Raw genomic sequence first — 23,761 nt, 5'->3', positions numbered from 1 at the left:
TGGTAATGTCTGGAGACACCTTCTATGAACTGAGGGGGTGCAACCGGCATCTAGTGGGTAGAGGACAGGAATGCTGCTAAACACCCTGCAGTGCACTGGAGAGCACCCACATCAAAACGTCAATAGTGCCCAGGTTGAGAAACCCTGCCTTAGAAGATGAGGGAGGGAGAGGTAAATGGATCTACATTTTATGTAAAGAGGTCTAATCTAGGATGTGAAATTAAGGATGTGTATAGCAATCCTTAGAGCAAAGACAAAAATGATGCACTGTTAAAAAGCCAACAGATAAAATGGAATTAAAAAAATATATATTTATTTATTTGGCTGCGCTGGGTCTTAGTTGTGGCACACAGGATCTCGGGATCTTCACTGTGGCATGTGGGATCTAGTTCCCTGACCAGGGATTGAACCCGGGCCTCCTGCATTGGGAGGGCGGAGTCTTAACCACTGGACCGCAAGGGAAGTCCCAATAAAATGGAATTCTAAAATATATTCAAATATCCCAAAAAAGGGATATCCCAAAAGAAAGGAGGAACAGACAAACAAAAGCCAGAGTGGACAAATGGCAATCAAATGATAAAAGAGTAGCTCTAAATCCAACCACATATCAACAGACTTCAAGACAAAGACTAAATGTTAATGGACCAGTTAACCTCAAGATCCTGAACTCCAAACAGTGGCCAGAAAGTGCCGTGCTCCATCAAGAAATTAACCAAAATGTCTGTTTCCAAGCCAACAAATCCTGTAGTCAAGGGAGAGGCAAGTGGAAATCACCTCACAAAGTGCTCCCAACACAAGCCACCATGGAACCCTTCAGAAGTAACCACAGTTACAAACTCATCAACGAAAAATTATACAACACATGAGGAATTCCACTACCAAGAGAGAACCTGAAGGTAAGAAAGGAGGAACCTGAAATTGTACTTCAAACTGGAAGAGTGAAACAAGTACTCTGAGATGTTCAGACACATGAAGGAAGGACAGAGACACAGAATTCAAGGACAGAAGATTATAAACTATGCAAAGGCAGGTCTGAAAAGAACAGTACTGTGTATTTATTTATTTATTTATTTATTTTTGGCTGCGCTGTGCGGCTTGCAGGATCTTAGTTCCCCAACCAGGGATGGAACCTGGGCCTCCAGCAGTGGAAGCAAGGAGTCCTAACCACTGGACAGCCAGGGAATTCCCCAGTACTGTGTATTTTTACTTCTTCTTTGTCTCTATAGAACAAGCTACTTGAAACCTCTATTTAACTTGAATAAAAATGCATATAGTTTATAGCACTTGGAAGACAGAGTCTCTAAAATAAATGAATCTGTGTGATTCATGTATGTACGTGTTTCACAAAATGTAGATTTTTAAAAATTTATTTTATTATTTTATGTTTTGGCTGCGTTGGGTCTTCGTTGCTGTGCGCGGGCTTTTCTCTGGCTGCGGCGAGCGGGGACAACTCTTCGTTGCGGTGCGCGGGCTTCTCATTGCGGTGGCTTCTCTTGTTGCAGAGCACAGGCTCTAGGCTTGCGGGCTTCAGTAGTTGTGGCTCGCAGGCTCTAGAGCACAGGCTCAGTAGTTGTGGCGCACGGGCTTAGAGGCTCCGCGGCATGTGGGATCTTCCCGGACCAGGGCTCGAACCTGTGTCCCCTGCTTTGGCAGGCAGATTCTTAACAACTGCACCACCAGGGAAGCCCAAAATGTTGTTTTTATTGTAATTCTATAGTAAAGACAAATATTGCTCAGCTGTTTTTTTTTTTAAGCTTATACTTCTATCAGATTGAGATAAGAAAACTGAACTTCTAAAAAACTGTTTCCAAAAAGTGCCTATGTAGGTGCTTAATAGATGTCATTCAAAAAAAATGTTAAGGACTAAACAATCCAATTAATAGGCAGACAGTGTCAGAATGGATAAAAATGCAAGCCCCAATTATAGACTGTCTACAACAGACACAATTTTAAAACAAAGGTTGAAAGTAAATGGATGGAAAAAAATACATCACATGGAAATCGTAAGCATGAGAAGGCTACAGCAGCCATATGAAAATCAGACAACAGACTTCAAGACAAAGATCAAGGTGGACATTTCTTAATAACGAAAGAGCAAATTCATCAGGAAGACATAACAAGCATAAATGGCTAAGAGCCCAATAACAAAGACATCAAGCAAAATGGACAGAATTAAAGGGAGAAACATGATCCCACAATCACAGCTTGAGATTTTAACATCCCTTTCTTAGCAATTGAAAGAACTAGAGAAAAAGGTCAGTAAAGATAATCTGAAAAAATACTACCAACCATCTCAACCTAATTGATATGTGCAGAACACAGCACCCGACTGCAGAACACGCAGTCTTCTTAAGTGAACATGGCACACCCACCAAGACAGATCATCTGCTGAGCCACAAAACAAGTCTGAATCAATGTAAAGAGTTAAAATCCATATGTAGTATATTTTTTTAGATCACAGAGATACATTAGAAATCAATAACCATTAGGTATCTAGGAAACCCTTCAGGGTTTTTATTTGTATTTGACAAATAATCCACAGGTCAAAGAAGAACTCCCAGGGAAGTAAGCATGGCTCGGAGGAAATATACTTAGAAAAGGAAGGTCTAAAATCAGCAACCTAAGATTCCACCTTGAGAGGTTAGACACAGAGCCAAGCCAAGCCAAAGTAAGCAGAGGGAGGAGTGCAAGGGAAACAAAGGAGGGCTGCTGGGACTAGCACCGCGGCCTCTTGCTGTTACCTCATTGGCTGCAGCTGCCATAGGAGTCGGATGGTTGACGGCATCACCCAGCGCAATGGCTAGACGGAGATCCTTCTGAATGTATTTCAGGTAGAAATCAGGCTTAAAGTTTCCTTGTAGGATATCTGAGGAGGGAAAGTCATTCATCAGAAGATCTGAAAGGATCCTAAATAAGAAACCACCTGGAGTCCTGTCAGAGGTCAATACCTAGCATTTCCTCCCCCTTGGACACCCAAGAGACAAGTTCCCAGCCTGTAGCCCCAAATCCTATCTACCATGTCTCCGGATGCTCTCTGACTGGGGGCCTGGACTGACTGGAGTGGGTGCATCATTCACACACAATGAGCACCTGAAGAAGACACTGTTCTGTGACATCTGCCTGACCCAGTTCCCAGCTTCAACCAAAACTAAAACGCAAAAGAGAGGCCAAACGCAACTTACTTTGGCACTTCTGGTCCAGGAAGATGCTGGCCAACTGTCCCTGATTGAGGATGTCCAAGAGTGTCTGCTGGGACTGGCCTGTCACTTGGGCCAGGGTGAGCCCCTCAGCGATGGTGGCCATGAAGCTCCCCTGGACCATGTTCACGATCAGCATCATCTTAGCTGCGTTGCCAACCTCACCTGCCCAGGGCAAAGAATCGTGGTCACATCCCAAGAATCCTGTGGGGAGGGACTTTCTGCCCACCCTCACCCCTGCTTGGACCCACCTCTACACCCAGGGGAGGCCCCATTCACCTGCCCCTGACAGAACTGGCTCTGACCCTTCTGGCTCTTCCTCCTTCCAGGCACTGACTGTGCAAGTCAAAGGAAACCTTCCCACGGGGGCCCCAGGCAGAGAGGCCGTGCGGGACTGACGGTGTCATCAGGGCGGTCTAGAGGGGATGTGGCCCACCCAGCCTCCAGGCCTGAAGTGGCCCGACAGGTGGGCAGGCATGTTACCTAGAAAGAAGGAAGTCTTCCCCATTGCCTGGAAGCAGCTGCTGCAGTCCTCATATAAGCCCCTGTCTCCGGCCGCTAAGATCACCAACATCCCATCATTAGATAGCTGCTGATTCCCTGAGACCGGGGCTTCCAGAAAGCGGCCCCCCCTGGACACAATCACCTGGAAAGGAAAGTCACAGCTTCTGGAGGCCTTGCCTCTCATGAAGGTCTTGGGCAGGAAGCAAGGAGCATACTGGGGCAGGAGCACTTGACCCTCCACGCCGAGGCCCCAAAGCTGATGCCCGTACCAAGGTGCTGGACTGACAATGGGAGGGTCAGCAGACTGTCCTCCACCAGGTGCCTGAATCACATGCAGTAGACAGAGAGAAGCTGGGGTGTCCTCATAGGCTCCCATTTACTCGGAATTTCTCACAAAGACCAAAGACTATAACCAACATGACAATGCCAATGGCGTGGTTGACCACACTTCCTAAAGACACTGTCTTACCTTGATTTTAGCCACCCGTAGAATGCACATGGGCCACAAATCACCACCCCCTCACTTGGGCCCAGTGGCTCAGCGTGGTGGAATACTCTGCTAGTATCTGTAGAAAGCTGCTTAACTCAAAAAGGCCCTGCTGGCAGCCTAGATTTGCTTCTGAGAGGCTGGCAGCTATAGGACCCAATGCCCATCCCAGCCAGGAAACAAGTCTCCTTTCACAGCCACTCAGACTAGCTGTAGATCTGAAGGCAGAGAGTGAAGACAGGCTAGTCCCAAAGTCTCTGGCTTTGGCTCTAGAGTAACTAAGTTGCCCACTCTTCGGCATGGTTAGCCTGGGTCTTGGGCTCCAACTGAAAGGATGCTGGAGGGCCAGCCCGAATGAGGCCGCTACCTGGGCCAGCTCGGTGACTGTGTCAGCATCCACCGTTGACATGTCCACGTAGCACTTCCCGGGGCGGATCCCTTGCAGCACACCACTGGGGCCCAGCACCAGCTGTGGGGACACAAGGGAAAAGCAATAGCCCAGGCTCCCAGCCAGACACCCAGGAGCCCCTTAGACCTAAGGTCAGCGTCCTGCTGATTTTTTGGCTCATTTCCCAAATAGAAGCTAAATATCAAGGCTCAAAAGGGAAGAGCATGTAAATAAGCAAGGGAAAGAGGAGAATTTATGGTATGCTCCCATTTATCTTCAAAAAGAACATGTGTGTTTCTTTTTATTAAAAACCTCCCATTGAAAAGATGGAACCTCACTATTTATTTTTTTTGGCTTCTTTGGATTTACTTGGATTAGTCCAGTCATGAGTTTAACAAGATGACTACTGCACTTGAACTTTTAAAGCATACAAATACAGCGATAGCTAAACATAGGAACTTGTCACATGGACCACAGGCACACCAAAGCTTCCAGCTCAACAGGAATACATTAGCCTGTCAGGAACCATTTCACATTTCAGCACAGACCTCAGGGACCCTCATCAGTTTCATTCTTTGTTCTGAATTAAAGGAAGTCTGTATTCAATCTATGCAAACACCCTTCACAATGGGAGATGGCCCCCAAATGGGAAATCCACTGCCCCACCCCTCCCCCAATGCAAACACTCACTCAGTGCTCAGGGGAGAAGGGGAGGAGGCCAGCCAGTTTTCCCGGCCACAACCTGAGACGCTGAGGGGAGGGAGGGGATCCTTACGTCCTTGGCTGCCTTTGGATCCGACACGCAGGCAAACGTGATGTCACAAGTTGAAACGACTTCAGCGGGGGTTCTTCCTAGGCGGGCCCCCTCCTGGATGAACAAATCACACTGCAAAAGTCACAGATCCTAATGTGAGCTGCAGGCAGTGCACAACACACACACCAGCCAGGCCAGAGATGCAGTGCTCAGTCCTCCGGAGTGGCCTTCCAAGGCAAGAGGCTGAGACTGTGAGCCAGGGACCCCAGCGGGCAGTCTGACTGCTCAGGGAAGTGGACGGAAGCCCCTTAAGCACAGTCTTGTGGTTTTTTTTTTTTGGCCACACTCATGTGAGACCTTAGTTCCCTGACCAGGGATTGAACCCACGCCCCTACAGTGGAAGCGCAGAGTCTTAACCACTGGACTGCCAGGGAAGTCCCCAGTCTTGCCTAGGAGGATGTTCCATGTTCTACTTCACAGGAGGCACAAAACAAACGTCTGCTGAAGGTTTTCTGAATGAAGAACAGGATGTGAATAGTACTTGTCTGCCGCTCTTTGTGGCTGTCGCTGTCTTGGCTGTGGTGAAATCTACCCAGTGCCCTGTGAGCTGGGGAAGCAGGGCTTGGGCTAACAGGTTGCCATTCCGTACTGAATTGTTTCTGGCAGGGGGGTCTACAAGCACTAATTTTTCTTTTCTGAAAATTAAAATCACTAGAACATCTCATAACAAAATACATCATTAACATTTTGCTGTATTTCCTTTTTCTTTCTTTTCTTTTCTTTTTTTTTGCGGTACACGGGACTCTCACTGTTGTGGCCTCTCCCGTTGCGGAGCACAGGCTCTGGACGCACAGGCTCAGCGGCCATGGCTCACGGGCCCAGCCGCTTTGCGGCATATGAGATCCTCCCAGAGTGGGGCACGAACCCGTGTCCCCTGCATCGGCAGGCAGACTCTCAACCACTGCGCCACCAGAGAAGCCCTGTATTTCCTTTTTCTAAAGGCATTTCAAAAAAGTATTTAGAATAATTTGGACCTATTATTTTGCATCTAATTTTTAACATTTTATATGATTACATCTATCAATATTATAGACTTTCATAATTACTGTTTATAACGCATGGCTGCAGGATACTCCACTGAGATATATACCTGAGTTTACCTAATGGCTCTCCTGCAGTTCAATATCTGGCCTGATTTTAATTATAAATGAGCCCAACAAATATCCATCTCTTCTATTTTTTGAATTTAGATCTCTGTAAGTAGAATATAACAGGCTCCAAAAATGGTTTTAAAAAATGTAGACAAATGGCTTTCGAATAAGGCTGTGTCCATTTATAATGATGTCTGGCAAAGTCTCAAATCACCAACACAGAGCACATTTTTTAAAAACAACAAATAAGTACACATAAATACATTAAAAACTTGTCCTACTAGATGATTTAACAAGCCAAAAATGGCCACTTTCTGCTTGATATATTCTGATTACTCCTGATTACTGAATCTCTTTAATACCTCTGTTTATTAATTGTTTCCTCTTTGTGAGCTATTTAAAAATCTTTAAATCATTACTATACTATTTGTTTAACAAGAAATTCCACTCCTGGTTTTATACCTAAAGAAAACAAAAACACTAATTTGAAAAGATACACACACCCCAAATGTTCATAGCAGCATTACAACAGCCAAAATATGGAAGCAACCTAAGTGTCCATCAACAGATGAATGAATAAAGAAGATGTGGTACACACACAGACACACACACGGAAGAATATTACTCAGTCATAAAAAGAATGAAATTCTGCCATTTGTAACAACATGGATGGACCTAGAGGGTATTATTATGCTTAGTGAAATAAGTCACAGAGAAAGACAAATACGCTATACTATCACTTATATATGGAACCTAAAAAACAAACAAATAAATGAATATAAATAAAAGAAACAGACTCATAGAACAAATTAGTGGTTACCAGTGAGGAGAGGGAATCGGAGAGGGGCAAAATAGGAGTAGGGGACAGTACAAACTGCTATATATAAACTAAATAAGCTACAAGGATATATTGTGCAGCATAGAAAAATATAGCCATCATTTTATAATAACTTTAAATGAAATATAACCCATAAAAATACTGAATCACTATGCTGTACACCTGAAACTAATCTACCAATGTAAATCAACTATACTTCAAAAAAACCAAAACCAAACAAACAAAACCCCCAAAACCCCCCACAAAAACTAGGGAAAAATACATAAAAATTGTTAGGGTAGTGGGAAATTTTTAGAAATACAAAATTTTTAAATTCCAAAAAATAAAAAAAAAACGAGTTGGCGTACTTTTCAATTGTTTTTCGTTTATTTTTTGTTGTGAGGAGTATTATCAAAAACTATTCATGGGGTGGCTGGGATGAATTGGGAGAATGGGACTAACATATATACACTACTATGTATAAAACAAACAGCTAATGAGAACCTACTGTATAGCACAGGGAACTATACTCAATGCTCTGTGGTGACCTAAATGGGAAAGAAATCCGAAAAGAGAGGATATATGTATAGGTACAGCTGATTCACTTTGCTGTACAGCAGAAACTAATACAACATTGTAAAACAACTATACTCCAATAAAAACTAATTAAAAAAAATATTCATCTTGGGTTTCCCTGGTGGTGCAGTGGTTAAGAATCCACCTGCCAATGTAGGAGACAGCGGTTCAAGCCCTGGTCGGGGAAGATTCCACATGCCACAGAGCAACTAAGCCTGTTCACCACAACTACTGCGCCTACGCTCTAGAGCCTGTGAGCCACAACTACTGAAGCCCGCATGCCTAGAGCCCATGCTCCGCAACAAGAGAAGCCACCGCAATGAGAAGCCCGCGCACCACAACGAAGAGTAGCCCCTGTTCGCCATAACTAGAGAAAGCCTGCATGTAGTAACAAAGACCCAACTCAGCCAAAAATAAATAAATAAATAAATAATAAAAAGAATCTGCCCGCCAATGCAGGGGACATGGGTCTGAGCCCTGGTCCGGGAAGATCCTCCATACCACGGAGCAACTAAGCCCATGCACCACAACTACTGAGCCTGAGCTCTAGAGCACGTGAGCCACAACTACTGAAGCCTGTGCACCTAGAGCCTGTGCTCCGTAACAAGAGAAACCACTGCAAAGAGAAGTCTGCGCACTGCAATGAAGAGTAGCCCCCGCTCACTGCAACTAAAAGAAAGCCTGTGTGCAGCAATGAAAACCCAATGCAGCCAAAAATAAAAAAAAATAAATTTATTAAAAAAAAATTCACCTTTTTCCTTAAAAAGACAGACTTAAAAAGATCTATGTTAATAATTTTGTTTTCTTCTGGTTTTTCCTTTTGAAAGAAATGAGGGTAAGCAGCAGAGCTGTCTGATTCCAAGCCCAAGTTCATAATTGCTTTGCTCTACTGTCTTCCCATAAATTAATCTGGAAAGAATGGCCACGTTTATAACAATTAAGCTTTCCAATCAAGAAAACAGGATGACCTGAGGCACTTCTATCAAATGGGAACATACTTATAATGCAAACCCTTAGATTCTACCGATGTTCTGCAAGTATGCATGTCTAGATTTCCTGGTTACCCTGGCCTTGAATCAGAAATATCTGCTGAAAGGGCCTCTGAGATCTCACTCCTGACTCAGGGCCCCACAGCACCTACCCAATGCCCAGCACCTGAAGCCCACATCTCTTAGCATGGCTTTCAGTGCCCTTTCTCCCAGGCTCCCTCAACTCTCCAACCAGTTCCTTATTATTCTTGAAAAGGGCGGTTTTAACAAAGTGAACTTCTTACTTTGCCTAGAACATTTTTGTTTATTCAAATCCACCAGCTCTACTACCTCCCTTCATTCCAGCTCTCACCTTGCTACACACATGGGATGCTCACCCCATCATTTCACAAATATATGCTTAGCCACACCTTGTTCCTCAAGAGGCTGGTTCTTTCTTGGTCTCTTCGTTCCTGGCAAATACACTGCTTTAATTTTCTGGTACTTAGACTATGGTTCTTTATTTCTTTAATTTTATTTATTTATTTATTAATTATTTTATTTGGCTGTGTTGGGTCTTCATTGCTGCGCATGGGCTTTCTCTAGTTGCGTCGAGTGGGGGCTACTCTTCGTTGTGGTGCACGGGCTTCTCATTGTGGTAGCTTCCCTTGTTGCAGAGCACGGGCTCCAGGCACACAGGCTTCGGTAGTTGTGGCTCGTGGGCTCCAGAGCACAGGCTCAGTAGTTGTGGCGCATGGGCTTAGTTGTTCCGCAGCATGTGGGATCTTCCCGGACCAGGGATTGAACCTAGGTCCCTTGTGTTGGCAGGTGGTTTCTTAACCACTGCGCCACCAGGTAAGTCCTAGACTATGGTTCTTTACCTTTTCCTGGATGGGAACTTGATGGGAGCCTGGCCTCTCTCCATTACAAAAGACTTGGAATTCCATTTCAGGGCATGCACAGACCCCTTGAATCCATGGACCACCTGAGGTTAAGAACTTCTAAACCTGTCCTGTCCCATATGGTAGCCACTAGCCACAGGAGACTGTTTATTTTTAAGTGAAACAAAATTTAAAATTCTTCAGTCTACTAGCCATGAATCAAGTGTTCAAGAGTCACATGTGGCCAGTGGCTACCACACAGGCCAGTGCAGATATAGGACACCTCTTTCACCACAGAATGTTCTACGGCACGGTGCTGTTAATACAATCCAAACACAGAACATAGTGCAGCCATTAACAAGGACGAAGCAGATCTGTTGATACACACTCTCCATATCAATGATTACACACACACACACACACACACAAACTCTTGCATGTGCATGGAAAAACCTGACAGGTTTTTTTCCTATTACTTATTTCAGGTAATGGCAGAGAGGGGAAAATTTCCACTTCATTTTATACCCCTGGGTGTTTTAAATGTTCAGTTTTTATGATAACGTCCTACACTGGTGTATCTACACCCCCACCTGCCTGAACTAAGAGCTTGGCTTCTACTCCATGGCATGCAGAACGATGAAGAGAGACAGGAGGGAGAGTCCTATCCTTAGTTACCCCAAGGGTCAAGGCTCTGTCCCACCCCACCCAACAAGCACCACTATGAATGCTTACTTTCTCTGCAGTCCGGTTCCAGACAGTCACCGTGTGACCCATTTTTAGCAAGTTGGAGACGATGCCACTTCCCATGAGGCCAAGGCCCAAAAATCCTATCCTGAAAAAGAGAGAGACTGATCAGTTCAAGGTGGGGGGTGGGGTGGGGGAGGACAGGGTGAGATCCTGAATGCCACACAGGCTCTGCTTCCTCATAAACCTGGGGAGCCTCACCTCAGACCACCAGGAACGCTGCTCTGTGGTGTGCTGACACCACCACTGCAGAGCGAGCGGTAGTGCAGGCAAAGCGTGCCTTTTCTTATCATGCCACTGTTCAAAAGTGTTCATAAGTTTAAACAGGCATTTTAAAATCCTCAACTGCCACTGCAAGAAGTATGACTCATATGGTTTATGGCAAATCTTCCAAATCATTTCCTTGTTGCTTTGATAGAAGGTCTGAGCTTACAATTCCATTACAGTGAGAAGGCAGACATTTATCTTCAGATCCTGCAACAGTTCCTGATCAGCCACCTCGAGTCCTAGGTCTTGAGATGCCAATTTAAAGCACCTTGGGATCCATGACAAGTTAACAGGAGAAGTAAGTACGGAGCCAGCCACCTTCCTCAACTGCAGGAGTCAGCATCCTGGTGCTCACCTCCCCTTCCCAGCTCCACGCCCTGCACCACCTTTGCACTCTTCGTGCAGTCAGCAGGGACAGGCCTTGCCTCGCTTCTTCAAAGCCTCACCTGAGCTTTGGAACCAATCTTTCTTTCCCAGTGCATGGATTCTTCTCCTGAACCTCTTTCCTCCCGTTGCTTCTCTACCCTGGCCTGTCCTTCTCTCCACCACGCCTTCTAACTGCAGGCCCATTATGATCCTTCTGAATCTGAAGTACTCAGGTGGACAGTATGTTTGGCTTACCTTCACTTCCTACAGCTTGCTCCTTCCTACAACCCCTAGAACTTGGGAGCTACAAGCTGCTACATGCTTTTATAGATGATTTTACCTTGCCCAAATGTCTCTTCTTGGTTCTTGCACTTCTGTAACTCTCCTTGCATGAGACATGGCTAAACAATGCCTCTTTCTTCATTTAATTAATTTTTTGGCTGCGTTGGGACTTCGTTGCTGCACGTGGGCTTTCTCTAGTTGCTTTGAGCCAGGGCTACTCTTTGTTGCAGCGCGGGCTTCTCACTGCGGTGGCTTCTCTTGTTGTGGAGCATGGGCTCTAGGTGCGTGGGCTTCAGTAGTTGCAGCACATGGGCTCAGTAGTTGCAGCACGTGGGCCCTAGAGGGCGCAGGCTTCAGTAGTTGTGGCACGTGGGCTCAGTAGTTGTGGCTCGCGGGCTCTAAGGCGCACGGGCTCAGTTGCTCCACGGCATGTAGGATCTCCCCGGACCAGGGCTTGAACCCGTGTCCCCTGCATTGGCAGGCGGATTCTTAACCACTGCGCCACCAGAGAAGTCCTCTTTCTTCATTTATTACCTCATGTTCTTGTTTTCAGCTTGTGTTTCTCTCAGCTCTAAGATCCTCTGCAGCTTCTTCACTTTGACCTGTGTTATCCTTTCAGTATTTTCAGTCTCCTGCAAGTCATATCTGCAGCCACCTTTTCAAACTGGCTCAGAGGTTCCGCTATCATTGCTGGAATATGCACTCTCATACTCTCTGTCCCAGCCTGCTCTAAGTCATTTGAATCAAATGCTGAAAATGGAACCCACCACCACCTTCCTCACCAAATGGCACCCTTGACCATTAAGTTTCAAGCCAAAGCTTAAAAACAAGGAGGTATCTTTTGTCATTCACAGCTATCTGGGTAGTACAAGTTTTCCCTATGATTCTAAATCATGACATACTAATTCTCTTTCCTTTTCTTGGTGTTTCAGGACACCTAGAAGACCTGGGGATAAAGTTTATGCATTTTAAACACAGCAACTGACAGTCCCTCATGGTGTCCCTGAGGCAAGATGGAAAATGTGGACCAGGTGGACTGGGTACGAGGCAGCTGGTCTGCTCTGTAGTTGGCTTTACACTCATGTTAAAAAAGGGTTTGACTGATGGGAGAAAACACTGGACTCTGTCCTTGGCCTAGAGCTGGATTTTTTAAAAAAGCCAACAAAATCCTCATTAATTTAATGGGCAATACCCATTCCTCTTTTTATTAGCATATAACATGCCTCTAGCTCCTTCACTCCACTAAGGAAGTTCACTAAATATAACTGACAGAACAAGTGACTTTAACTACAAAAAGTGATGAATAATGTAAAAGACACTGTTTTTAGTCTGAGAAAGAACCCTATAGAAGACTTAGATGGGAGATTCAGACTTAGCTACGTACTTCAAGAGAATGCTCCTTCTTCAAGAACCCTTTCCAACAATACAACTAGCTGTCAGAATTGAGGCAAAGGCAAGTGTGGATGCAAGCTAAGGCCTGGGGACCACAGTCAAGTCCCCCACCTGTCTGGGTGGGGCGGAGAGCAGCAGGCAGGTGCACAGGAAGGACAGGGAGGCGACAGCAGGGAGAGCCAGGGAAGGCAGGACAACGGGCTGCCTTCATCTTTTGCCCCCACCAGGGCCAAGGACAGTGGTTCTTAAAGCATGGTCTCCTGATGAGCACCAGCAGCTATCTGGGAATTTGTCCACCCCAGACCTACTGATCAAGAAACCCTATGGGTGGAGTCAAGCAATCGGTGCTTTACGAGAGGCCTTCCAGGTGATTCTTTTTTTTTTTTTAAGTTAGCTGTTTTATTTATTTATTTTTTTGGCCACGCTGCAAGGCTTGTGGGATCTTACTTGCCCAACTAGGGATCAAACCTGGGTCCCTGACAGTGAGAGCTCGGAGTCCTAACCACTGGACCACCAGGGAATTCCCCAAGGTGATTCTGAGACACAGGAAAGTCTAAGAACCACTGATCCAAGTGTTCCCTGCTTGGAGACTCACCGGTGAGCACGAAGCCAAATCCACAGTACATTTATAGGGCAGCTTCTGTCTCCCACAAGTCAAATTACTCCTAGGCAAGTCGTAAGAATTACAACTTTCCCTTTCTCTTTCCATTTAGTCCCAGCAACGGTTGGGACACAACCCTTAACAAGCCACCTTGAGGTCACCCTCTGGCCCCAGCAGAACCAGAGGCACAGGAAGCCTCTTCATCAAAGGTCCTACTTTTTGTCTGTGGGTGTGATGCTGCCATTCACAGCCGTGCTGTCTGCTGCCTGGATGGAGGTGGACCCAGTTTCCTAGGGAAAGGAAGCACAAGTCGTCAGGTCAGCCTGCCCATGTGAGGCCCCAATGAAAATAAAAATGAGGAGGCATGGAACATACATACCTCTTCACATATTTTCAATTTCTTTGTGATTGCCTGGTAACAGACAGCTGGCTAATAAAGAAGAAATGAGAAAACCACTTATTAAACTGAACATTTAACCAGTCTTCATTACGATTTCCCTATTAAGGTTAGGCCCAAAGCGGGAAGTTAACATCAAAAACTTATTTGGTGTCCAACCTTACTGAATTCCAAACCACATATGAAAAGTTAACTTGCGTCACTTCATTCAGCTCTCACGCAGCTCTACAAGATGCTTTTGCTGATCATGACGTTGAAAATCAGAGGTGTTAGGTCATGTGCCCAGAATTACAGACCTGGTCAGTATAACTAGGCTTGGAATACAGATCTGTCCAACTCCAAGGTCACATACCATCAGCAGATCCTATCAGGGCTCAGCCTAACCGACAGCCCTGTAGACACTTGGGGAAACTATCCCCACACTCCCAGGGCTCATGGAGACTGCCTTCATCCAGCAGCACTGGCTACCTTGTGGGTGGTCGACAGCTCCTGAAGTTTCAATTCCATCCTAGACTCTGAAGGCAACTGCAAATATCTCAACCACACAGCCACTAAGTTTTAAAAGCTTTTTTGGGTTCATTTTTAATATTTTTTTTTTTGCGATACACAGGCCTCTCACTGTTGTGGCCTCTCTCGTTGCGGAGCACAGGCTCCGGACGCGCAGGCTCAGCAGCCATGGCTCACGGGCCCAGCCGCTCCGCGGCATGTGGGATCTTCCCGGACTGGGGCACGAACCCGTGTCCCCTGCATCAGCAGGCAGACTCTCAACCACTGCGCCACCAGGGAAGCCCCATTTTTAATCTTAACAGTGCCTGATTCACGAGTGGTCCTCTATGTAACTTTTAAACTTAACTAGTTGCTCTGGGCAGCAGTACAGGTACAGACTAACTTTTCAGACTAGGGTGAGGTTCCAAAGGAGCAGGACTCTCCCCTCAGGCCAGCTCCTGACCAAGGATGAAGAACCTCAAAGAACAACTTACCTTCTCGGTTTGGCTGAGCAGGAAGTGATGGAAATGAGGGTCTGCATCTTTAACAGGCTGAAACCAGAAAATGATTTAATAAAACAAGTTATCTTCCAACACAGGTCACCTCCTTCTACCTGAAAACCAGCTTCTCCTCTGGCTGAAACACCTCTGGGAGCTGGGCTCATTCTCACAACTGCCTGGAAACTCTTCTCCCACTGCTGGTCTAAGCCTTTCATAAACGATGCCCATCCTACCTGGAGGAAAACTGGTTTCAAGTGGAAAAGAATGAACGTTTCTGCCAGGTTGGTGGATAAATTATTCCCAAACACTGGAATAATATTTTAAAAGCATACTATTTTTTAAATCCAGCATTCACCAGTCACTTCGGATGACCCAGAAGACCAAACCAAATTCTCAAACTTTTCTGATCTTAGGATTTTGGCCCACTTGTGCCTGGTGCCAGACCCTTGAGTGTCTTGACCCACTGAGGATCAGTATTAAAAGAAATGAGGAGGCAACAACTGCAGGACCGTCAAGGCTTTTCCTAAGTAGGCCCAGCAACAGCGGGACGGTGCATCCACCCCAAGGATAAGGTAGTGTGCAGCTACCAACATCAAAGCTGTATATACAGTGAAAGGGTGTTTATAAAGTACCAAGTGGAAAAAATCTGCAGAATGATCCCACTTTTGTGAAAACCAACACTACTCCCGAAAGTAAAAACTGTAAGAGGGGTATGTGATTATGTAAATGATGGTTAAGTGGGTGCACCAAAGGGTTTGGAGTGAGTTACATCAAGCTTAACAGTCAGGATGCCCCAGGGTGGAGACCTGTGCTTTTTAACTCATTCACTTCTGTACTGTTTGGCAATTAGAAAAAAAAAGTCTCATACACAAGAAAAGTGGGGGAAAGGAAGAGCACATCACACAGTCAGGCCAGGAAACCAGCTCTGAGGCCGGGCTTCTCCTGGTCCACGGGAGAGGTTATTACCTCGCTCACGGTTGGTTGCCATTTAAACGCAGCCATGGGTCCGGCCATCATCCCCTTCACAGTACTAGACTCGGGGATGGTGAGGTCCTACAGAGGGAAAGGCAGATCGTCAAAATGCCGTGGCACCTCAGGAGCAGGTGTCTTCCTGCCTAACTCTGGGAGCACCTCTTCACTGTTTTGCTCCCTTTAGTCACACTCCATCCCGAACTAGCCCTGCCAGCTCCGCGGTCTCCCCCCAGGCATGGCTCTGATGACTGTTCATCGGGAGAAACAGGTCAAGTTCCTGTCAACACAGAGGGAGCCTTTCTTCTTCTCTGTTCTAGAAGTAACAAATGTGTTCCTGTGCCAAAATTTCATAAGGATGGAGGTAACGGGAAAGCCCGATTGTGGTCTGTAGTGTGGTCAGCAGGTCACAGAGAAAATTCCTTATGGCAAATAATGAACATTAAGATAACAATACTGGCTTCAGAAGGAATCCACCATATCTCAAAAAAAACTAAGAAAGCCACATGGAGCAGTGAGGAGATCTGCCCAACTTTTTACAGCTGCTAAGTGACAAAGCCAGAATTAGAACCGGGATGTTGAGGAGCCAGGAGCCTGCTCTCTCCCCAGACAGAAGGTAGGAACCATTTGGGTGGGGGAGTCAAGAGTTCAGTGGGGCATGTTGAGATCTCCACTAGACAGCCGAGGGGAAAATGCAAGGAGGGCCACCGAGGCTGGAAGAAAGCAAATGGGGAGATGGACATGAGGTCAAATCTGTGGTGGAGGGGCAAGAGCAGATCAGCTGTAGAGCTTTATCCCTTGACACCTGGCCCGCAGTGGAGACGCTCAAAAAAACAAAAAACAAAAAAAAAAAATAAGAGGCCCAGCGCAGTACTGTCCCAGAGAAGTTTCTGTCATGATGGACATGTTCTGACTCCGCTGTATCTAGTGCAGTAGCCACAAGTCACATGTCACTATGGAGCACCTGCTAGTGTGACTAAGAAACTGGATTTTAATTTGGGTTTAATGTAAATTAATTTAAATGTAAATGGTCACCAGCCTAGTGACTTGTCTAAGGCCACAACAGAAGGGAGTAAGGCGAGAACACAGCTCTCTGTCCAGCACTGACCAAAGGCCTCAACTCCTGACTCCTTGCTCTCTGCACAAGTCTGGATTTTAGGAGAACCACGGACAGTTCTGTCCTGTCCGGATGGTTTGTGCCCGGAGTTGCAGTTCTCAGCTCAGGACTCAGAAATAAGAGCCCCCGAGAGAGGGTGAATGTGCACCCCTCACATGGCTCCCACACAGAGTCTAGACACAAACACAGCCTTTGCCTTCCCACACATAATCGACACCCCTGCCATCAAGGTCAGGCTTTTCAGTTAATCCTCATGGGACAGAGAATTATGGCCCAGAATGGCAATCATCTGGGGCTCTGCCCAGTTATCAGCTAGGCTACTGTGCTGTTTCAGAGAGGAGCTCGCCAGCCAAATAACAATTACTATAGCAACACACACTCTTTTGTGAGGAGTAAGCCTGGCAGCAGCCCCTGGGGTTGCACTAAAACAACCACACTCTCACTGCACAACAGGCTACTGCTAAAAAATAATAAATAAATAGATGTACAATGTTCATCGAATGTATAGTGTCACAGGCGCTAAGTACTTGGCTTCTGTTACTCATTTAATTCTTAAACCTAAGAGGCTTTATTATTTTCAATAAGCAGACAAGGAAACTGAGGCAAAGGCAGTTGGCCAAGGTTGCACAGCTGTAACAAGTCACGGAGTCATGATTCAAACTCTAGGTCCTCCTCCTAACCTCTCCTTTATACCTCCCTTTATCCAAAAAGAAGTTTCTCTCCAGGGCGAGCACAGGAGTTGGTGAGATCCATGGCTTAAGATACCAGACAGCATGAATTTGGAGAACAGTATAAAACCTGACAGCCCAGATTTCTGTGGGTCCCCAGGAAATCAATTTAATTGGATCAAATCAGATCATACCCCCTGAAAAGTTCATGCACTGCTCCTGGCAATTTCTAAACTTTTTCCACCTTTGGCTGGAGGTTCCCTGCACTCATGGTCACCTTGGCTGTCCCCACCGCTACAGCTGCTCTCATCTACTCTCTGTCTTAGGTCATGTAACAGCGAGAAAGACCTTCTCTAATGCAGAGATGGCACAGTGGCAGCTGACAGGCTGAATCTAGTCCAGAGAGATGTTCCTTTGGACCTAAAAGTGTTTTAAAAATTTGAGTTAGCTTCTAACATTTAAAACTGGAACATTTCACTTAAAAAAAAAAAAATCTGTATTTCCAGCTTCTCTTGAGAAAAACTAGACGATTTGGCAAAAGTTGGCTGTAACCCTGAGGGGGGGGCCTTGGCCTCCCCAGACAGCAGCCACTGCCACCCCTAATGCTCTCGGCCCAACCTCCTGCTTGAGCACTCTCTCCCTTCCCTGACTGGTCTCACTGGTGTCTGAACTTGCAAGTTTTGATCTCACGTTCAGCGTTTCATCACGGCCTCATAACCCGTCTGTCTGTGCCAGCCATCTGGCTTCTAACCCCTTGATCCTGCTCTAACAATCTTCCCCTGTGTTTTGACAGACTACCCCCTTCACCTCAAATTCTCCTCCCTTGGCTTCTAAGACTCATACAAATCTTTTTGGGAAGAAGGTGAGAGGTATATTATTTCTGCTTTACTTTACTTTGCCGGCTCTGCCCACTTCTTCCAACCCTGAGCTATGTGCATCCTCTCTGCAAAGCCAATTTCTGCCCTTCACTCTTCTCTCTCCTTGCTTCCCCCTAAGACAATCCCCATCTGGTCTCATGGATCCAACATCCTCTCTAGATATTCGCTCCTCCACACCTACATTTCCATCCTATGTTATTGGAAGCCTCCCTGGCAGTCTAGACATCACTCCAAATGCATCACACTCAAAACAGAACTGGTCCTCTTGCCCCATAAACCAGCTCCTCTCCTTACTCCTCTGCTCAGAAAAAAGGCATCATCATTTCCCCAAGCACAGACTTGAAATCATCTCCCTTCCCTTTTTTCCATCATCCCCTATATGTAACCAGTTACCAAATCTTATGAACTCTTCCTCTGAAGTGCCTCTCACACAGTTCCTTTCAATATTTGCTATCCCACCCACCGCCCACCCCCGCCAAGGAAAGCTCCTTATGAACGCACACCTGAAGTTACCCTTCTCATTGGCTTTGAGCCTTTCTTCTCTGCCCGCCATGATCCCTAACACACAGCTGGGAGCACACTGCCACCTCCACATCCAGCTCAAACACCGTGTTCACGGCCCCCTACTGACTCCATGACAGTATAACACTGCTTAGACCTCAAGGCTCTCCACAATCGGGTGACAACCTGTCTTTACCTGTCAGGTCTCCTTCCTGTCCTCTACCAGTACTGAGACTCTGCATGCTAACATCGAGCCCACGTGGGCTGCGCCCTTCGTGTATGGAAGGCCTTCCCTTCTTTCCTGCTCAGCCCTTTCCAGTGCCAGCCCTTGCACGCTGGCTCAGGTGGACCCTTCTCCTCCCTCGACCATCTGGTCCACCCGTGCATCCAGGCCGTGACCCTCCCCTGGTCTGCAGAATTCTTTAGGGCAGCACATAGCAGAGGACTCTACGTCCATTCAGGGAGCTGAAGCATACCGTAGAGCTCAGCTCTCCGGTATACAAAAGAAAGTCACTAATCCCAGAAGCTACAGAGATAAAACAAACCTTCTCATCCTTTGGGGGCCGACCCCGCTTCCGGGGACTTTGCTCTTGGGCTCTTTTCAGAGGGGACTTGGAGCCTCTCTCTGAGGAGCCTGAAGACACCCTCTTCTTTCCTTCTCCCATGTTCTTCTTCACCTTCCCTTCAGACAGGCTAAGCTTGCGCTTCTCATCACCTGAGTTTGGCCTACTTCTCTCCTCACTGGAATTACGCCGATTCTTGTCATCAGCAGAACTGTGGGACGATGTCTGAAAGTTTAATAATAATAATGATAACCACCACAACAGCCACCACCATCACTACCATGATTTACAGGAGCCACACCCTGTGATAAGTGCTTTACGTGTGTTATCCACACAACAACCCTATGAAGTAGGCTCTGCTGTCAACTCCACTTATATCTGGGGAAGTGGATTGAAAAAGAAATTCAAGTCACTTGCCCACAGTCCCCAAACTGGATTTACACCCAGGGAGTGGATATAGCCCAGAGGCCGTGCTCCTAACCTCCATGCTATAAAAGGGAGAAGGCCTGTGCTATACTCAAAAGCTGAGATACTTCTCCTGGGTCCAAGAGACTTTCCTAAGAGCAACAATCTATTCCAGAAAGGTCAGCCACATGCATGGAGTTTCAAGTTGATTAGCAAAACACTGATACCTTAGATTTGAAGTAGCTCTCTCTCCACTGGCATTGCATTAAGAATAGTTTTGGGTTCGGGCGATATTTAATCTGTCAGTTACTATGCAAAAATAACCAGTCTGGAGTCAGCATAAAGTGAGAATCGTGAAGCCTCTCACCTGGTCTTTTCCCTTGGCTCTCCTGAGGAACTCTTCTACGGCATCCACAGCTTGCTGGAATCGTTTTCCCTTGTTAATCTTTATCATTTCCTCCTTATGTGCATGATACGGCTTGAGCTGTTCCACTTTGATCCAGGCACTGGCAGAAAACAGAGAGAAAGGATATGTATGATCCGCACTGCCTATGCCCAAAACTATCAAAGACCTCACCCCAGCAGAATGCAAATACCTGTTTGGTTTAACTGGATTTTGAAACAGGCCTTCCATCTTTTTCCAAAACATGCTATTGACCACCCCAAACTCTTGAGCCTAAAAGTATGTTTTCTTGAAACAAGTCAAACAACCACCACCAAAATCAGCATCCTCCAAATAAAATCACTGCACTGCAGGTTATTTCCACTCTTATTCACCAGCCTTCCACACTGAAACACACATACTCTGCCACTAGCTCAGGGCAGAGGAAACCTATAGATGCGCTCCCATTCTCACTACATAGTACAAATGGCCCCACGTGGATCCCAGGGAATCAGGGCTCTTGGAAGCGTTATCAACCATAGCAGCATCACTGTCCATCAAGAGCCTGAGCCAGAATATGACCTGTCAATCCACTGAGAATGGGGGATGCTACGAGGGCTAAAGAAAGGCAACACCTTCAAAAATCTGCTGCTTCTACAAATGTCTGCAGCCTTGGAGCCTCTATTTGTTCATAAATGATTGTACCCAGGGCTCCTAAACCACACAAAACTTGTGACACATTGGAACAAGGGCAGTAGTCACAAAAGGAGGCTTTTAAAAACAAGATTCTACTTGAGATTAGAGGAAAGGGAACATACTCTTCCGATTTTTAATTCCTACCACCAATGCAAAACACATGAAAATGAAAAAAGCCATCAACTCTGGAATAACTGGCCTACCATACTAACCTGCATAAATCTGCCCCAGCTGGCTTTTGTGGTTTCCCTAAATGACATTCAGTTTCCAGAACACCAGTAATAATGGAGAGAATTTTATAGGCTTGGCAAGGTAAGAGTTGATTTACATATTTTACCATGCAATACTCAGAGGTTTCATAGCATAACCTTCAGAAAAAGTGGGTCAAGTCAAGGATATAGAAACTAGGCTATCGCACTAACTTAGGATTCTTTCCTTTAGAGAAAGCTAGAGAATATTCACTAATAACAGTAAAAGTGCTAACCTCTGCACATAAAAATAGAGCTACCAACCCAGCAACAGCCACCTGTGCTTTGAGTGGTTGTGCTAATGGCTGTGATGATGGGTCTGCACAAACACAATCTCTGGAACATCAGTCTGCAAACTAGGACTAGGCATGTTATCTATGGGTAAACAAGACTAGAGAGAATAAAACAGTGAACGGGCACTCAGACGCTGGTCTTATTGCACAGGGCTCCAATGAGATGAAGTAAGCAGGTACCCTTCTAGCGACCAACTCATCTTGAGGTTTGAAATTGGACACAACAGACCCAATGGGTCTGATCTACAAGGAGGAAAAATGGAATTAAATTTTGACCCTACATTATTTAGCAAGTGCATTTACAGCATTTCTAAGGACAAACCACCAGCACAGTCAGAAGAAAAGCCAGACACACCCTGAAAAGCAAGTCAAACTTTCAGATTAAATAGCAGCTCTAAGGTGACACAAGTATCAGTGATGAAGCTTAAAGACCCACAGTCCTCAGGAGAAGCCTCCTCCCTCTCCGAGCTTCAGGTCAGAAGCTGAGACCTGCCCAAGTTCCTAGCATAAGAAAGACTGGGTGGTTTTCATCGAGCCCCTTGAGATGGGACAAGAAACTCTAAGAATCCCTAACTCCCTCTTCCTCAACCCCCTCACATGAACCTCTGATTCAAGTGGAAAGGTGAGAACATCTGTGGAAGAAGCACTAATAAATCCATGCCCATCTGTTAGTTGAAGCATTTTAAGTGCGTTACTGACTTCTGCCAGGAGAACAGTACAATCAGTATTCACTCATCCTGGGGCTTCCCTGGTGGCGCAGTAGTTGAGAGTCCGCCTGCCGATGCAGGGGATATGGGTTCAGGGATACGGGTTCGTGCCCCGATCCGGGAAGATCCCACATGCCCCGAAGCGGCTAGGCCTGTGAGCCATGGCCGCTGAGCCTGTGCGTCCAGAACCTGTGCTCCGCAACGGGAGAGGCCACAACAATGAGAGGCCCGTGTACCGCATTAAAAAAACAAAACAAAACAAAAAAACACTCATCCTAAATAAAGACTGGCATTTGAGATACTGAAATTTTCCTCTTATGACCATCTTTGAAAAGTGAAAATAATTTGCTAAAAGAACTGACAGTATAAATATGACTTCAACACGATAAATGCAAGAAATGTTAATCTACTTAAGAAATCAACCTCTTGTTGGAGAAACATCCTGTCACGTCAGAAAAACAGTAAATAAAAAGCCAGCCCACTGGAGCCCTAGGAAGATTATCTCTTGAAAGCAAGATGAATTGAAATTCACTTTGGCCATCTCAATAATTTTCTCTCCGAAGGCTATATTGAAAAACTCTGTCTCCTTAAAAAGGGCAAGCTTGAATTTCAGCTGGAGCTTCAATAAGCCCCACTCTCCATCCACTGAGGTCCATCAGGCGGGGCGTGGCATGCAACTGGTGCTCAATAATCACCCAGTAAATGACAACTCCTAGGCACCTTCAGAGGGGCTGGATTGCTGACCTCTGGGTTAAATAATGTATGGTTGCGGAGGCTTTTTGTAGTTTTTGCTGTTGTTTGTATGTTTTTAAAGTGACTGTTCTGTTTCTTTGCTTGATATAAGCTGTAACTTGTGATTTCCCTCTTAACGAGCTCCCAATGCCTGGATGGAGCTGTACCTTTTCCAACCAATTTGCTGTGGGCTGGGAAGTCAAAAAAATCAGGCTTAGTCAAGTTGTGCCTAACAAACCGGCCTTGCTTCTATATACAAGGAAGTTAATTACACATTGTTTGTAGAAGTAAATGCCCGAAAACAAGCTAACTGGCAATCAGTGAGATCATTACAAAGAATGAAATGGAAGGTCCCTTAAGATACTTGCCTAAGTGGAAAACAGCAAGATACAGAACAGTGTGTGTAGTATGCAAGCACTTGTGTAAAGACGAGGAAAAAGGAGCATGTAACTTCATGATGATGTGCAGTGTCTCTGGAGGGACTCGCCATAAGAAACTAGTATAATTGGATGCCTATGGGCCAGAAACTGGGTGGCTGAGGGATGAGGATGAATGAAATTGTTTCAACGGTTTACAGCTTGATTTGCAGGGAAACCATGAATATCTATTATTCCTAAAAAACAACATATCAACGATAAAGGCCTTTGCTCTAGCACATGGGCTACCCTGACTGCCCAGAGGGTTCTCCCCCATGACTTCCTTGTGTAGGTCTGCTCAGGTGGGTAGCTACTGCCTGGCTGACTGTGTAACAGCACCTGTAACATGGCCAAGAGCAGCAAACGTACGCTGGTATTCTGATACACCTCCCACAAATGCCTTCCATTTGAGAATATAAAACTTCCAC

The 23,761-nt window shown here is 45.8% G+C and overlaps 1 protein-coding gene across 4 annotated transcripts in view; it reads right to left on the bottom strand.

Annotated features, from left to right (window-relative positions):
* The window catches only part of GLYR1 (glyoxylate reductase 1 homolog), a 36,327-nt gene that overhangs the window by 3,343 nt on the left and 9,223 nt on the right, over positions 1–23,761 (bottom strand). Inside the window, exons 4-15 of one of the 4 annotated variants that reach the window (XM_082857404.1) lie at positions 20,227–20,365; positions 19,437–19,679; positions 15,725–15,811; positions 14,753–14,809; positions 13,755–13,805; positions 13,592–13,665; positions 10,456–10,555; positions 5,352–5,462; positions 4,556–4,657; positions 3,681–3,843; positions 3,183–3,362; positions 2,742–2,866 (exon numbers count right to left, since the gene is read on the bottom strand). In XM_082857404.1, the coding sequence (XP_082713530.1) occupies positions 2,742–2,866; positions 3,183–3,362; positions 3,681–3,843; positions 4,556–4,657; positions 5,352–5,462; positions 10,456–10,555; positions 13,592–13,665; positions 13,755–13,805; positions 14,753–14,809; positions 15,725–15,811; positions 19,437–19,679; positions 20,227–20,365 (1,432 nt within the window). The remainder of the gene's footprint in view (positions 1–2,741; positions 2,867–3,182; positions 3,363–3,680; positions 3,844–4,555; positions 4,658–5,351; positions 5,463–10,455; positions 10,556–13,591; positions 13,666–13,754; positions 13,806–14,752; positions 14,810–15,724; positions 15,812–19,436; positions 19,680–20,226; positions 20,366–23,761) is intronic. The other 3 variants (XM_082857405.1, XM_082857406.1, XM_082857407.1) reach the window with 3 other exon arrangements.

The sequence above is a fragment of the Leucopleurus acutus genome (assembly GCF_964270905.1).
Source record: "Leucopleurus acutus genome assembly, chromosome: 16".
Classification (NCBI taxonomy): Eukaryota; Metazoa; Chordata; class Mammalia; order Artiodactyla; family Delphinidae; genus Leucopleurus; species Leucopleurus acutus.
Note: the sequence above shows the minus strand (reverse complement) of the source record. Positions and strands in the feature narration are given on the sequence as shown.